We start from the raw sequence: 18,245 nt of genomic DNA on the forward strand, positions 1-18,245 counted from the left end.
CTCTGGCGCCAATGGGGCGTATCTTCTGGCGTGCTGTGAAATGACAAATGTTACGTAATAGTGCTATGGGATTCGAGTCGGTGCGACTGAACGGGATGTTGAGCAAGTTGCGAAAATATACAATGGCACGAACAGCAACATGAACTGCGTTTTAATAGCACACAATATACATATTATCAATCAGTTGCCGATATATTTTAGCTGTTGCAGGTTGTTATCAACATAAAGTACATGATGCTAAACCAACTTTACACAATGATTCTCTAAAGAACATTTACCAGCGAATCAGACACGGTCAGTTGGAGATATTTGTATTGTTACTGTATAAGTGGTTCAATGTATACTTTAGCTTTGAGGAGTATCAGGTACAGAGACATCATTTTCACCAAACATAAAAATAATAATAATAATAACAAAAATGACTCAATAAATAAATCAATTATATACCATATAAATGTAATAGCTATGTAACGGCTATGCTTTTTATTTAGCTTTTTGTTCTTTATTTAACTGTAGCTGGTATTATAACCATTAACCGCTGAATGCATCAATACTGGAAATACAGTAATGCTTTTTTACCATTATTACGGTAGATAAACTCACCAACTATGTACACACGAGATTGTGGACATGCTATAGTTGAACAACTAAGATTCTTACCCACAATGTACAGTTAAAGCATAAAGCGGTCTGGACGTAAACGTTTTGTGCGGAGAATAGTAATTTTGCAACTATGGATGGTTTCATGTTCGTAACATTGCTATCAAAAACAAGGTACCTATTTGACAAAAGGCAATACAACATGACACAATCTGCCTTGGATTCGTAGGGAATGGCGTAATTGTACATAAATACAGAAGAGTCTCTCTCGTTTTTCTTTGTCAGTCAATCACGCTCGATAATCCGCTTTATAAACTTTCTTCTTCCTTTCTGTCTTTCGATTTCGCCTCCTCCCGCGGTACGTCTGGTCGTCATGCCCGTTCTTTCTCTTCTTCCTCAAATGGGACGAGATATGAGCCATATGAACAGCTGCTATAGTTTTCCATGATATCACAGTGGGGTCACAGGTTCGAGGGACGTTTCACTGGCGCGGGATGCAGCAGGAGGCGGGAGACAGTGCGAGTGGAGTGCGAATAATCCTGTTTGGATGCATGTGTGTGTGTATTTTCATCAGGGTGGTGTGAACGTGTGGAGCGTGAGTTAGCAGCTTTCTGGTCTTTGTTCCATCGACAAGTCTTTCACTGGGCAGCCCGAACAGATGCCAGGTGGTCGCTGTGCTGGTTCTGGGCCCGGAAACGCAGCCTCTGCTTGTTGGATTTCTTTTTTTGCTCTTTGTTTCGCTGTCCCTTCCCCGAACCCCCTGGGCCTGCGGCAAAACAGGAGAGAGAAAAAGGACATTAACATACCGTGTGAGACTTGTGAATTATGATTTTATGATTCAAAGACAGCAGCCTTCAGAGCAGAACCCCAAACCAAATGAACCTTTCCTCACCCGTCCCCCCTACAACCACCCGTCGCACACCAGCTTAAAAAACACTGCATAACACTCACAGCCAGGTTTCTCAAACCAGAATTAATGTGAGCCAGGTGTCGCAAAGCACTCTGGGATAGCATGGCTCATGGAAGCCACTGTGGCATATTGCACACAACCAAGGGGAGCTTGTTTGATCCAACGGCGGCGAATAAGATAAGGAGGTGTGCATGTGTGCGATCGTTGACTGAAAATTTGTCAGGGGGAAAAGAGTTAGGTTTGGATGCTGGGTGGTATCCCAATCTGGCACACATTCCCTGTTAGCAATGCTATGGTTCACATACAGGCTACAAAAAAAAACGATCATACTACAGTTACAGTCCAAGGCCTGGCTCGAAATCTTATTATTGCACTTGTTCAGGCCATTTAGCACCACAAAATGAGGCAAGGCAGCATAATGTGTGGTGACTTTATCTCGAACGGCCTCTCTCTCTCTCACACAGAGAGAGAGAGAGAGAGACCGGCTCTTGGCTCGCTTACAGCTGCCCGTTTGCCATTCCCGACTCCGCCATGCGAATTCTTAGAAAATGATTTTCTTAAGTGGAAACAACCCTGAGAAATGAGCACGGCTGCTTTTGCTCTCTTCTGGTGGCGCAGAAAGAAAAAATGTAACAATTTCACTTAATCTTCCACTGGCAATTTCCTGCAATTAATACGATGCTATTTTTGGGAACCATTTCGTGTAGTCCCGCAATCTGGCGCAATTGAAAAATGCCTTCTTTTACACAATGGCCTGCATTGCACGCGGAGACGCACGTTTCATTTCGCCGACTGCCCAATTGAAGTGAACCGAATCTCTATGAAATCGGTTTAAAAACAACAGCGACAACAAAACCGTTGAACCTTTGTATTACATGTCACTTTCAATTGTTTCAATTGAGCTGCAAAGGCACAAACCCGAGTGGGTGATTCTCACGAAATCCAAATATAGAAGGTGTCCAGCATCAGAATTTTTAAAAAGCCCTTGAAGCCATTTTTTTGCACATATAGACGGTTTCATCGGACGCACGTGATCCGAACCTTACTTCCGGTTTCGTTTTTTTTATGGTCTGACTAGTTGGTAAACTGATCTCTTGGACAAATGCCTCGTCGAAAATAACAAATATTTTGGTTTCCTAGGTAATCTATGTGTTGTTTTTTTGCTTGTTATATAAATAAACTATACGTTTAAAGTACTTTGTTGTTATTTATTCTTAGCGGAGTTTACCGGAAGTTACATGCAGCCGCTTGTTTATGTTGTTACTGCTGAAACGGTCTATATACTGCAAAAAATTATTTTCAAGAAAAAAAATTCTTAGTATTTTTGTCTTGTTCTCAGTAAAAATTCTTAAATTAAGATGTTTTTTCTTTATGAGCAAAACGACCCAAGACCTCTAGTTTTTAGACCAAATATATCAAATTTAAGTGATTTTGTGCATAAAACAAGGAAAAAAATCTGCCAATAGGGAAAGCAAAAAAAAATTTTGGACATTTTTTTATTACTAAATTCAAGAAAAATTTGTTTACCCTATTGGCAGATTTTTTTGCTTGTTTTATGCACAAATTCACTTAAATTTGATATTTTTGGTCTCGAAACTAGACTTATTTTCTTGGGTCGTTTTGCTCATCAAGACAAAGCATCTTAATTTAAATTTTATTAGATATTTTTACTGAAAAAAAGAAAAAAATACTAATAATTTTTTTCTTGAAAATAATGTTTTGCAGTGTAAGATGAAGGTCTGAACTTACTATAACCATTATTTTTAGAGGATTTAAAAATATTCCCTAGAATTATTTACATTTTTAGATTATCATTATCAAAAATTATCATTACCGCAACATGATATTACATTAAATATATGCATTTACAAACTCATGTTTCGGTAATGAGAACTAAAAAGTTGTCTAGGTACTATGACAAACAAAATTTCTACTTTTATCTGGAGAGAAAAAATAAGAACTGCTTACCTGGTAGCCATCTTGAGTGTCACAGTCAATTATGTCCCTTCCAACAATTTTTTTTTTTTTTGAAAATGTTATATCCTTAAATAATGTTTGAAAATTGGTCTTGGGCACATTTATATTTCTTACTATTGTCTCTACATTTACCAATGATCACAAAATACCACGTTTCTTTACTGTAAATGTTTATAGTATAACATGCACTGAAGCTTTTTATTTTTTTTATTTATACATTTTCCATGTCAAAGAACCCAAATCCAGTCATGGACACGTTGCGGTAATGATTTTCCCCCTTAAAGATGGAAAAAAAAAAGAATTTGAAATCATGTGCAAAATAGTACAAGAACAGATGTCTAACTGTATACCTCTTATTTTGATAGCATTTACTTTTTTATCAAAATGTTTCATGACACCTCATAAGTCTTATATCGCGAGAATCACCCGAGCACGTTATGACCATAGGCAATATTTTTTTCGGTTTTCATTTTAAGAGGCCATTTTATTCAAAACGGTGTTGCAGTGAATTTTATAAACAGTCTGAGGGATAAACTTTGATGGCAGTAAAGAGCAGACTTCTATATTAAAAAGACCCGTATAGCAGACCAGAACACATATGTTCTTTCCCAACCATTCGAACAATATCCTGTCTCATTAAGCTGTGTTTATAGTATGGAGAACAGCGTGATTAACTACGAGAGGACCACATATTCACTGATGAAGGTTAGTGCATGCTGATCCAATCATTCCAAAGTCATCCGTCAAACAAAGTTTCTTGACATTAAGGCTCACACAAAACACCAGCTTTTACTTTTCATGTACTTCGAATTGGAAATTATTATATACTATATGTACGCGCACACCTGACCTAATCACTTTAAATCATCGTGCAGTTGTAAAGTTGCATAATATTTCATAACGACAGCTAGAGGGCAACCAATCCTTACGGAAAGCCTCGTCGCGGTGCGGGTCAAAACAATGGCTGAATTGGAAAATCATATCAAGATGTCTTCAACTACTTTAATGTGTTTCAACCTGAGTTTCTGGCAGGCTGTGTTTGCGAATCTAATATTTGCTTTTAATTGCCAACTTCAATTAGCAAGGGTCACAGAGAACGGTCAGCCTCGAGATAATAATAATGCGTTTCGAAACAGTTTGTGCTGTTTGCATTACCACGGAGAGAAGTGAGGTCTTTAAAGAGAGACCAAAACAGTTTTTGGGGGTTTTTGATTGGAAACGCTGAAAGTAAACATGTTGTATATGACAAACATATAGAGCCAGACCGCTTTTACGACTATAAACATTGGTTTGTTATCCTTTTCATTTCGGTGAAAAAAACCCGTCTTTGATTGGTTTCCTTTTGTAGATACGGCAAGCATCTGCCAAAAGACACTAGTTAAGCATGATGTTCAGCATCAAACAAACAAACAAGTTAGCGCTAATCAAAAACAGCCTCGAATGGCCGATATCTGCACGGAAAATTGATTACCACTCCTTGGCAACGAGTTTTCCCTTGGGTTCGCAAGTGTCAAGGGTAGAAAAGAAAGCAAGGAGAACACAGGTGTAAGTCGAAACACATTTTGTTTTTTGTTTTCTGTGGAGAAATAACTTCTCTCATTGCTTCTGCCACACGCTGAGATATAATCTGCCAGAACAACTGGCAACGTGAGATGAACCCTAAAATGTTTTGCTGGGTGGAAGTTACCCAGATCAACCACATATTCCTTCAGCACAGCATTATGATGAATTACTTCTTCCAGTGCATTCTTCCTCTGTTTGGCTTTCACCCAACAATCATGTCGTGCCATCTGAATTATACCACCGGCCTTTATATCAATGTTACAGTTAATGTGTGTGATGCATTTCAGATTAATCAATATTGTGCATTTAAAAAAGCCATTGCAATACTTTATAAGCTACTGTACTAGAGTATTTAACACTTTTTGCATAATTCATCAGATTTTCTCCTAAAATGGGCATAGCGTATTCCATGATGGTCATTGCCAGGCGTATTACATAGGCCACTATGTAAAAGAAGCCATGACCAAATGAAAAGACCTCCATCCAGCCTTAAGTTAAAATCCAACCCAAAGTGACTTCATCTGCATGACTCAAGTAGTTCAGGAATCGAAAAGCCTAATCTTATCAGCACAGCATGCGGTTTAAAGAAATCAATGCCTGACCTCAGGAAAGCATTACGGACGAGCGGTAAATGAGGCTCTATGCAAAGGCTCTTCTTCTCCTCAGAACCTTCTCATCTTTCAAGGGATCAACAATTTATAATTGCCTTTTCTGCTCCTCCTTAATCTCATCGACTTCACCCCCACCCTAAAAAAAGAGCCAACATGCACGCAAAAACAGAAAACAGGGTACGAGTTTTCGTGAGAACGTAGGACACGATGAAGCTGGCGTTTTGGTGGTCCATCATTTTCATAGACACCAAAAGCAAAGTCATTATTCGTGAGTGAAAGAGAGGACCGCTGGCGCCAGTAAGATTTGATTTCAGTGGCAGAAATCGGATTAGCAGCCATTAAGGGCCTCCTAACACATACATTTATAATGCTGTGAAGAAGAGCATAACTGTAGCCAGCTCCCCTTGACCTACAACACGGATTCTGTGTCTGGCAGATGATGCAGCCAATAGGCCCGAGTCTGACTGGATTTACAAAACTATTGCGTAATTTTTGCATACAAACATATACAATGACCAGCCCAATTCAGACGAACTGATTATGTGTGCATTATCTGCACTGATATTGCATGAATATAATCATGATATAGTCATAAACTGTTGGCAATGCGTCAACAGAGGCGTGACGCACACCTGGTGTCAGGTAAAGATGTAGCAGACGGCTTTTGTTTACACTGTTTCTGCATGGTTTTCATCACCAGACATTATGAATGTATGCAGATGAAAGTTGAAGGACATTTGGGTTTGTTTGCTAATTTAAAGCAAGCTAACAAAAACTAAAAGATGAAAAATATATATTTTTGTGGTATAAGGAAATTGTACCACAAATGCAAATACAGTCTATTCCAGATAGATGCCGAATTTAAAGGATTAGTTCACCCCCAAAATGAAAATTTACTGATTATTCACTCATCCCCATGTCATGTTTATGTATTTCTTTATTTAGCCAAACACGGTTATATTAAAGAGTTAAATGGTTATATAAAAAAACCTGTCTCTTCCTTGCTTTATAATGGCATTGACCCAAGATCAACATTTCGAAGCTCCTAAAGTACATCCATCCACCATTAAAGTCATCGATAAATATGACCACAAAACCGGTCTTAAAGGAATAGTCTACTCATTTAATATTAAAATATGTTATTACCTTAACTAAGAATTGTTGATACATCCCTCTATCATCTGTGTGCGTGCACGTAAGCGCTGGAGCGCGCTGCGACACTTTGATAGCATTTAGGTTAGCCCCATTCTTTCAATGGTACCATTTAGACATAAAGTTAGAAGTGACCAAACACATCAACGTTTTTCCTATTTAAGACGAGTAGTTATACGAGCAAGTTTGGTGGTACAAAATAAAACGTATCGCTTTTCTAAGCGGATTTAAAAGAGGAACTATATTTTAATGGCGTAATAGCACCTTTGGGAGTACTTCGACTCGGCGCAGTAACACCCTCCCTCTCCCATTATGAGATTGAGAAGGGGAGCGGACTTTTCAGGTGAGTAAAGGGATGTATCAACAATTCTTAGTTAAGGTAATAACATATTTTAATATTGAAAATGAGTAGACTATTCCTTTAAGTAGCACGGGTATATTTGTAGCAATAGCCAACAATACATTTGTATGGGTCAAAATTTTACTGTAAATATATCAAAAATATATTAACCATTAGTAAAATGTGCTGCTAAGGACTTCATTTGGACAACTTTAAAGGCGATTTTCTCATTATTTTGTTTGTTTTGTACCATCAGATTACAGATTTTTAAATAGTATAAATAATAGCCAAATATTATCTTATCCTAACAAACCATACATCAATGAAAAAGGTATTCATTCAACCTTCAGATTATGTATAAATCTTATTTTAAAAAAAAGACCCTTATGACTGATTTTGTGGTCTAGGGTCACAAACAGACCATTTTGCAAGATGTAAACAACACTGGTCCAGAAGCACTTTCTTTTTTTAGTATTTTAACACTGAACAAAATATTCATCTTAATTCATATTACAACCAACAGAAAATTTAGAAATGAATCAAAATGTTAAATAAATGTGAAAACTAAAAACCTTAAAAACAACAAGAAGTGCTTCTTGACCAGTGTTGTTTACATCTTGCAAAATGGTCTATAAACCAGTGGGTTAATAAATGTTTTATGAAGCAAAATAAAAGGTTTGGGAGAAGAAAAAAAGATTCATTTTGAGCTTTTAGCGGTAGTTATGAAACACATGTAATGTAAACACACAATAAAAGCTTAAGATTCAAATATGGTGGCATGTGAAATAGCATAGGTTCGCTCCTGTCTCATGACTAGTCGTCATATGAGTTTTGACAAAACACACAGTCATGAGACAAGCGACAACTATGTGGCAAAGTTCAGGGTACAAATTCACTTTCATAGTATTTGTTTTTCCTACTATGGAAGTCAGTTGGTATTCCATCAACTGTGTGCTTACAATCATTTCTCAAAATATCTTCTTTTGTGTTTAACAGAATAAAGAAACTCATATGAGGGTGAGTAAATTATGAATATTTATATTTTTGGGTGAACTATTTGTTTAAGCCCAGAAAAATCTAATATGTTATCCTTAAAGGGATAGTTCACCCAAAAATGAAAATAATGTCATTAATGACTCACCCTCATGTCGTTCCAAACTCGTAAGAGCTCCTTCATCTTCAGAACACAGTTTAAGATGTTTTATATTTAGTCCGAGACCTTGTTGACCCTTCATTGAAAATCTACGTGTGGTATACTGTCAATGTCCAGAAAGGTAATAAAAACATCATCAAAGTAGTCCATGTGACATCAGCGGGTCAGTTAGAATGTGTTGAAGCATCGGAAAAACATATTGGTCCAAAAAAAACAAAAATGTACGACTTTATTCAGCATTGTCTTCTCTTCTGCGTCTGTTGTGAAGTGCATGTGCAAGACTAAAGTCACGTGACTGCAGTGACGCGGCTGACGTGTTATATGGTGCGCCCCAGCTGTTTTTTTTTTGGGGGGGGGGTTTGGCGCCTGGGCTTCGTTTCCAGTCTGAGGGAGATGCACGCTGTAAGTTTAAAAAAAAACTTTGCAAACATGTCTGAGGATAACACATCATCTGAGGATAACACATCATCTGCGTCACGTGACTTTAGTCTCGGGCATGCCCTTCACAACAGACGCTGAATAAAGTTGTATTTTTTTTTTTTGGACCAAAATGTATTTCCGATGCTTCAACACATTCTAACTGACCCACTGATGTCACATGGACTACTTTGATGTTGTTTTTATTACCTTTCTGGACATGGACAGTATACCGTACGTAGATTTTCAATTTCCTTGTAACTCCTGATGATCAAGTGTCTTAATGCAGTTGCAACGGATCCAATATTTTACATACAGAACATACAGATCATAACTTAGTCTGACATTTAAAGAGAGAGAAAAAGAGAGCAGGGAGAGACAGATAGAGCAAGAGAGACACCAGTGATACTGGAAAACAAGTAAACTAGACTCACCCTGAGAAGGCAGAAGTCCATCTTGCTAACCACCTGACAAGAAGATTCTCTGCACAGTGTCACTTAGTCTAACAAGGTTACTGTGGATCAAACCTACTTCTCTCTCTCTCTCTCTCTCTCTCTTTCTCCCTCTCTCTGAAGCTCTGCTTACTATCAGACAAAATGATTTAAAGCACATGCATTCCAACTGAAAGCTAATGTTGAGATGACGTGGGTCATTATTTTCCTAATTCCATGCAACGGTGAAAGGAAGTGTAGAGAAATTAAGGAGCAGGTTAGTTCTTTGAAGATGATATGTGAAATTGAAAACCTATGGTTAGATCAACATCAAAAACATGCCTGACTCGATCATTCTGATTCATCTTAATATTTTGCTGTTAATGCTGCAGGCAGGGCTGTATTAAAGATAAAGTGTTTGGACTGTTCCACTTCAGCTCCGAATATCTGAGTATTTTCATATTTTTAAAGATCTTGTGAAACATATAACAAGACCAAAAAGCGTCTCCTCTACTTTAACTGATAAAGCACGCAACAGCAAGATGAATATTTGATTCCCAGGATGTCACCATGTCTGTGAAATCCAGTACAAAGTCTCAGGATCTAATTTTTGGAGGTTTGGAGCATCAAAGTTTGATTTCAGTCATTGATTTCACTTTAATTTCAAACTTTGACATGACCTTAGTCAATTTTAGAGATATTAAACTCTAGGGACACAGTCTGAACGCTCTGTCTATAAATCCTGACCCTCAATTTCCACCGACTGCGGAGCGGCTGCGGATCCGCTGCGGAACGGCGGCGGAGTCAATCGGTTTCCATTCAATTCAATGTGTGTATTTCCACTGACTGCGTTCCGAATCCGTCACAGCTCCGGCCATCCGCAGCCCTCCAGCACAAATACGCAGAGCTTCTATTTTTGACGGATGCCGGACAGCTCCGCAGGGCGGAGCCAATACTTTATCGCGTGATCATACCTGAATTCACGAGATCTCGTGTTGGGATCTGGGCTGGTTTGTAATAACGTCATAATTCAACGTCATAATGGGCGTAGACAGAACTAGATATCGCGCGATCTTCATGTGAATTTGCGAGAACTCACGGGTCCTCGTAAATTCAGCACGCAGCCGCTCTGCAACAAATACGGAACCGGTGGGTATTGACGGACGGCGGAGTGCGGAGCCGTAACGCAGCGCAGCCGATCTGCAGCCGCTCCGCAGTCGGTGGAAATCCGGGGTAAGTCTAAAAAGTTACCACAGCGATGCCAGCTGACCTCTGTGCCCTCCACACACAGAAGCTGATATTCCTGCTACCACAAGCCAACAGAAAGGGCTGCAAACAGTTTCTGTGGTCTCCTATCTCCATGCCTGAGTCACCCCCTAACATCTGGGCATAAGTACATAGAGCTCTCGTCTCGTGTCCCTCAGAAAATGAGCCATAATTAGCTTTAGTTTCATTTAATTACTGCCTAAATGTTATATTGCATTCCTGAAGAGTGACATTAAAAGCTTCCACTGCATTATCAAAGAGAACCTCTGCACTATTTTAGAAAGCATCCAAGCTATTACCAACAGGGACTGAGAAAGTGGGCGATAAATAAATCAAGGGAATACCGCAGATTCAAAATTTCACAAACGCATTATCTGATAAGGCAAATAACGATGGCAGCTGAGGTAGAAGTATTTTGTTTTTTTGAAGTCGCTCGAGAGTGTTTGATAGTTACGAATCTGATGCGCTGGCTTTGATCTGTCAGCTTTACGTAAACATCTGTTTCGTACTGATATACTAAGGCCAGTTAACGTTTAGTCATAAGTATCAGTTATGCTATCAATGGTTTTAATCTGAAAGGAATTCACATACTGCGATGCAAACCCTGGCGAATTTTACAGGCAATGTTTTGTTTTTTTGAAAAGCTCAGTTGGTAGAGCATTGTTTTTAGCAATTCAAAGGTCATGGGTTCAGTTTCCAGGGAACACACAAACTGATTTAAAATTGGTATAGGTGTCAGTGACGTGACGTTAATTATTTTGTGACAATTAAATGTAAAAGGGTTAAAATTTCAAAATAAATTTGCAGATTACTTAAATACATTCTCTTTTTTGGGGACCAAGTCTAAAATTTCTGGTTTTATTTTATTTTGAAAGAATATTTGGGGGATAATTGCAAAAAGTGTCAATTGGTGTAACTAGTATTTTTTGAATGAAAATATAAATATATTCATAAAAAATGTGGAATAAAATATAATCATCTAGTTTATTGTAATATGATTTTTACATACATTTTTACATCATTTGTCAAAGATTATTTAGAAAACAGAGCTGTTTTCAGCATATGTCTGGACAAATATTACAAAAAAGCATTAAAATTTACATTTAGAAATAACTAATAAAATGTATTTCCATGCGATATTTGATGATTATGCTTACATGCCATCAAAGTGGATAAAATATTTAATATTTCTTATTCTTTGGCCCAATTGGCGGTTACACCATTTGACATTTTCATGTCCATTCAGTCTTAACTTTCATAAAAATGGTGCAAATGTAATTTTTATTGTAAAAAGATCAACATAAATACACTATGTGCATTGAAATAAACCTTATGCATGCTTTTTAAACAAGTTTTTTAAAAAGATTTTTGATTTGCCAAATCCATTTTTTGTCACTGACCCATAGATTACCTTCTTAAAAATAAAGGTGCCTAAAACGTTCTTCACAGGGAACGTTTTTGTCAAAGGTTCTTAGAAGATTCATTTCTTTCGTTTTTTATAATCTAAATATTTTTTTACTAAAATGAACCTTTTTTCAGAAACAGAAATGTTTTTCGGATGTTAAAGTCCCTGTGAGCAGGAAGTCGAAATAGAATTCACACTTAAAAAAATTATTTTCTTACTTAATATTTTTGTTATGTTTTCAATACAAATATATTAAAATTCTTAAATCAAAATGTATTTTCTTGATGAGCAAAATGACCTAGTTTTTAGACAGAAAATATACAATTTAAGTGAATTTGTGCTTAAAACAAGCAAAATAAATCTGCCAATAGACGGTTTAGCAGTAACAACATAAACAAGCGGCTGTCGCGTTCCGCACGTACTGTAACTTCTGGTAAACTTCGCTAATAATAAATAACAACAAAGTACTTTAAACGTAGTTTATGTATATAACAAGCAAAAAAAACAACAACACATAGATTACCTAGGAAACCAAAACATTTGTTATTTTTGACGAGGAATTTGTTCAAGAGATCAGTTTACCAACTAGTCAGACCATTAAAAAAAACGAAACGGGAAGTAAAGTTCGGATCCAGACGTGTATCATGTGCGTCCGATGAGACCGTCTATAGGGTAAAAAAAATCTCTAGAATTTTTTATGAATTAAGTTTTTTTAAGAAAAAAATAAATAAATAAAAATTTGTTTTCTTACCCCATTGGCATATTTTGATTTTATGTTTTTTGTCTAAAAACTAGACTTATTTTCTTAGGTCATTGTGCTCATCAAGAAATGCATCTTAATTTAAGATTTTTTAAAAATTTGTACTAAAACAAGACAAAAATACTAAATAAGAAAGTCTTTTTTTTTGCAGTGTATTTTTGCATTGTGACATATTTCTGACTTAATGTGGTGCCGCAAGAACCTACAGGCATATGACATCAAATTAAAGCAAATTTTTGAGGGCACTTAAATAATAAATGAAAAATTACCCATGAATAAATAGTTTATAATGAACACTGCAATATTCCATTAAAAAATAAGTATGGACAGTTTTGATTTTATGGGGACTTTAAAGGTTCTTTATTGTTTCTATGTATATATAAAACAATCAGTTGCTAGCATTAGCTTATGAAGAAGTCTTCCGTCTTCGCTGACCCGCAAACATTTATGGGGAAAATATCTGCCCCTCTGGAAATTCTCAATTTATTGCTACAGGAGTGTGTACCGCCTAACTGTACAATTACAGTACGCTTAAAAAGCCCATTTCCATGTTTGAAACCAAAAGAACAAAAAGAAAGGAAAACAAAAAAAATCAACAGCATTGCCAAAGGATGTGACCTCGTCGCACTACAATTACACAAACTATTTGATGCAACATTTGTTTTCCATTTCATTCCTCAAGCTGCATTTCCTGCGAGCGCTGTGGGTGATGGGAAGTATGGTTCGCGCGTGTGTATGCGTGTTTGCCGCTGCGAACGTCGCGGCTCCCCTATACAGGGGCCAAAGCCTCAGACTCCATCTGGATGCAGAGCTACTATTTTACGCTGTGATGTGTCCTGCTTTATAGAAAGGGAGTTAAGAGATTGTGCTGGCAGGAAACTAAATGTTCATCATGAAGGAAAACAGTTGGGGCTTCATAAAACGTTTTTAGAGCCGTCATCACCGCTGGGACTTTTTAAAAAAGCGGCCCATGTTAAGTTCATGCTATCTAATCTGTTCCTCATATAAACACATACTGAGATCCAGACTCACTATAAGCAAACTTACTCGCTATAGTTTGATCCATACAGTAAGTGTACCTGCACCCCGTCTGTTCCATATGTGCGTTTCTGAGGTATGCGTCGGCACTTTGCAGTTTCTCCAGGGCACTTCTGGAGGATGTAAGAGGAAATTGTGTAGCGTGATGTGTTCTTTATATCTCATTTCAGAACAAGGCCCTTCATCTCCAATGGGAAATAAGGGGAAATCTGCCTCATGTCTTGAGGAACTGAGCGGGTTTCTGCACAAAGAGGAAGTGCCCATGAGGCAGAGGGGCTGTGCCAAATCAGACAGGCTTAAAAGAGTAGCGTGTGTGTGTTTTGGAGACGAGAGACCCTCTGAAATGCTTCACGGCTGTCACGCCTGCTCTTCTTTACTTCAATTTAATAATGATAGAACTCCTTTCAAAGTCTTTTCAGCTGTCCAAAAAGGTGTTCTTGTATCCTTTTGAGAAAATTTTAAAAAGTAAAACAGCTCTAAGGTATTGGCATCTGTGGGCCTGTGAGGTGTGCTTAATGTTTTGAGGATCTCCTTCGAGGGTTGAAAGGGTTCATCTTGAAGAAACAAGCCCTTCCCTGGATTTCGTGAGACTAAGGGGGTTTTCACGCTGAAAGTTTGGTTCGAAACAGGGCATAGTTTGCATAAAAAAATTGTAATATGAAAGCAGGCATGCGAAGCCAGAAGCGCACCACGGTACCGAATCCGAGACCCTGAAGGAGGTGGTCGCATTTGGGCAAACGAACCCATTGTTAATTCTTCCCCATGCCCCGGTGATCCCTACGGTAATCCCTATGTATCAAATACAGGCTGGGTTCCACTTTGCATCAAAGGCGAGAAAAATCTGAGCGTGTTAGGGCAAAGATCCAACAGTATCCCAACGGATTTGTCCTGCATTCAGGTATTGTTTAGTATAAACATTGTGGGATGGAATCTTGAGACCTGGAGAGAGGCTGGGATGCAAATTTACAGCAAAAATGACCAATGACCAGCAAAGTATTTCTTTCATTGCTGTATGCACTGAATAAATCTGCATAATCTCAACAGCAGCAAATGCAATTTGGATTAAAAACCCTCCAGGTACGTATGTTTTTTAACCTAAAACCCATCTGTTTATGTTAGTGCATTTACACAATTTGTAAGTTGACACAGTGTTACTTGCTATTTACTGTATTTGCTATGTATGTGAGCCAGAACTGAAACACACATCCATCGGGAGACAACACTTTTGTTTCGTCTGGGTGTCTGTTTCACTGGTCCAGGCCTCTGTGGATGCGAGCAGGTCAGAAGCCACAGCTTCCATCAGTATCACAAGGCTCTGATTACAAGCTGTGATGTCTCAATAAAAATGCCCACGAGTGAGAGAGAGAGAGGACAAAAAATGAGCGGTTAGACTGGTGCAACTGTGCACCAGATGTTGAAAGTCATACCCCTGCTCCCAGCTAGCCCCGAAAGAGGGGCTGATCTGGGCCGTGCCGCTGTCCCAGTGATATTGTGGGCACATGAAACAAAACCTTTACATATACACTATCAAAAGTTGAGCTTGCATTAGTGTTTATGTGTGGGTATATATGAATGCATGTTTATTGCAGGCTTTGTAGAGGAAGTGGATCGCCCATCACGTGTGATGTGTGTACGCCTGTTGCATGAGTTTTTGGAGATGAAAGGGTGTGTGGGGCCTTTGTGGAGGCCTGGAAGACAGAAGGGCCGCGTTTAATAGAAAAAGATTGCAGCCCAATACTACACTGGGGTCATAAGAGTAAACTGATAAAGAATCTCTATTCTGTGTATGTAATAGTTTGTGAAAGGACACACTGCAGGAAAAATTATGAAGAAAATATTCCTGCGCTGACCCGACTTAGCCCCCATATTATCTCTTTCCCAGCCATTGACGAGTTAACTCGTTAATTAATTAAGAGAAAACACTTGCCTACCAATGACAAGTATTTCCAGCAATCCGCAAACTGAAAAAAAATATTTTCAAGAAAAAAAAGTATTTCTGTCTTGTTTTCAGTAAAAGTATCTAAAAATTCTTAAATAAAGATGCTTTTTCTTGATGAGCAAAACGACCCAAGAAAATAAGTCTAGTTTATAGACCAAAAATATCAAATTTAAGTGATTTTGTGCATAAAACAAGCAAACAAAAAATCTCCCAATGGGGTAAGCAAAAAAAATCACTAAATTCAAACTGAATTTAAACACTAAATTCAAGAAGAATTCAAGAAAAATTTGCTTACTCCATTGGCAGATTTTTTTGCTTGTTTTATGCACAAAATCACTTAAATTTGATATTTTTTGGTCTAAAAAATAGACTTATCTTCTTGGGTCGTTTTGCTAATCAAGAAAAAGCATCTTAATGTAAGAATTTTTAGATATTTTTACTGAAAACAAGACAAAAATACTAAGAACATTTTTTCTTGAAAATCATTTTTTGCTGTGCAATACCGCTATTAAAGTCCCCAATGAGCAGTAAGTCGATATAGACTTTACACTGCAAAAAATGACTTTCTTAATATTTTTGTCTTGTTTTCAGTACAAATATCAAAAAATTCTTAAATCAATATGTATTTTCTTGATGAGCAAAATTAACTATTTTTAGAAAGAAAATATACAATTTAAGTGAATTTGTGCTTAAAACAAGCAAAAAATCTGCCAATGGGGAAAGAAAAAATTTCTACAATTTTTCATTAAATAAATCTGCCAATGGGGAAAGAAAAATGTTCTAAAATTTTTCATGAAAAAAGTTTTTTTTAGAAAAAAAAAGATTATAATTATATATTAACTCTGCCATTTACGAGATAACTCGTCAATTAAGAGAAAATGCTTCCATGCCAATGACGAGTATTACCGGCAAACCGCAATACCGCTATCATCCACCAGGTGGTACAACCTGGAAGCAATGCCTCACGTGAAAGAGTAAGAACTCCGTGTTCTTTTTGAGGATCGCTCTGAATCTGATCTCTAACAAAAGTCGCTCTGAATCTGATCTCTAAAAAATTGTCATTCACAAAAATGGAATTATCTCAGCCTTTGGCTCAAAATTTGGTGTTTTTGAAGAAAACTACCCATATTTGAGAGGTGATAAGAAAAGAACTAATCAAGGTAGGATGAAACTTTTTTTTTTTTGAAAGCAGAGGGTCTGTTCTTTCATTTAATATATTTTATGTATATATATTTAAAGAAGAACGTTTTCTGGGAGGCATTAAACTTTTGTGAAAATCATGAAAAATACGGGCGCTGGCTGGCAACTTTTTAAAAAAACGCTGGAGGGGAAAGAGTTAAAGAGAGTTCCTGCCTTGGATTAAGTCAATTACATTTAACATCATGATTTAATAATCTAATAACATTATGACACAAAGTTGATGTCATCACTAAACAGCGTTAGGCTGCTTTCAAGCAATTTGTATTGCGAAGTGTTATATAAATAAATGAATCTAGCCAAAATGTTTCTTTTGTCACACCTGTAATTATACACCTGTGATTGAAGATCAAAATTAACATTTACCATGTGTTAAATGCAAGTAAATTTAGACTTAGAAGAGTTAATAAAACTGAGATTGAGCTTTATTAGAAATGGTATTGACAGGCACTGTCAAGCTACTATAATCCAACGAAAAGTATCCAAATGGTTGTCAAAGGGACAAACATTTATTTTGTAATCCATATAAAAGCCATAGGGATCAAGTTTTTCAAATATTGCTCTCTGAGAACAGCTGCTGACAGAATGACACGGGCCATATTTATTTTGGTTAGGGAGCAGGGCACTTTGTGGCGATTTAATCAAAAACTCAAATTTTCCCCTACAAAAAATGAACCGTGGAGGAAAAAGGTTAAAAAAAGTGGTCAGAAACTACTTGTAATGACTTTCACACCCCGTGAAAGATTTACCACAGGCAAAAGTCTTTATAGAGTTCAGAAACATATAGTATGATAGTGTAAAAACATCGGCAAAGTGACTAAATACTGTAAATGTCAAAGAGCACCAACAGGATGACAAAGTTGCATTTATAAAGAAAAATGCATTTGCATTTAAGTTAATTATTCTGTATAATCAGCTCCGTTTTTACATAAAGGGGCTGTTTACACTTGGTATTAAGATCTGTTTTCATCGATCGGATCACAAGTGGACGAGAGAGACACATTACATTTACACCTGGTATTTAAATCCGTCTCTTTTGTCCACTTTTGACCGCTTCTCTCCTGAAAACTATGAGGGGGTGGTCTGTGAGACCGTGGGTGAGTCTACTGTCATTCAAACCCGAGCGGGAGTAATTATGAGTTTATATGGACGCAAACTAATATTATGTCAGAGTGCACTGCTTGTTTAGCAAGTAAACATGCTGCACAGTGTTTTGTACATGAGTATGTAAGAGCTTTCTTTGAATTTTGAATTGATGAAATAGGATCGCGCAACTTTCACACGCTTTCAAAACGAAACTACGGAGATCAGCCGCTTAGTTTTATCAATGAAAGGCTAAAAATAGCGCTGTTCACCGAATGTTCACTCCAGAAGTCAAAAAAGACGTAAAACTTGTGTTTAATACCTCAGATTAGATAAATGGGCGGAGAGAAGGCGGTCGCGTGTGGCTGTTCGAACGCATTCGACCACATGTGCGTTCCGCAAC

General features: G+C 37.4%; 1 protein-coding gene across 5 annotated transcripts in view; it reads right to left on the reverse strand.

Annotated features, from left to right (window-relative positions):
- Nucleotides 1-451: 451 nt before the first annotated feature.
- The window catches only part of rspo2 (R-spondin 2), a 67,295-nt gene continuing 49,501 nt past the window's right edge, over nt 452-18,245 (reverse strand). For 4 of the 5 annotated variants that reach the window (XM_055211726.2, XM_055211728.2, XM_055211729.2 and 1 more), the window contains exon 5: nt 452-1,366. In XM_055211726.2, the coding sequence (XP_055067701.1) occupies nt 1,239-1,366 (128 nt within the window). In that variant the 3' untranslated portion in view covers nt 452-1,238. The remainder of the gene's footprint in view (nt 1,367-18,245) is intronic. The other variant, XM_073872365.1, reaches the window with a different exon arrangement.

The sequence above is a fragment of the Misgurnus anguillicaudatus genome, chromosome 10 (genome assembly GCF_027580225.2).
Source record: "Misgurnus anguillicaudatus chromosome 10, ASM2758022v2, whole genome shotgun sequence".
Lineage (NCBI taxonomy): Eukaryota > Metazoa > Chordata > Actinopteri > Cypriniformes > Cobitidae > Misgurnus > Misgurnus anguillicaudatus.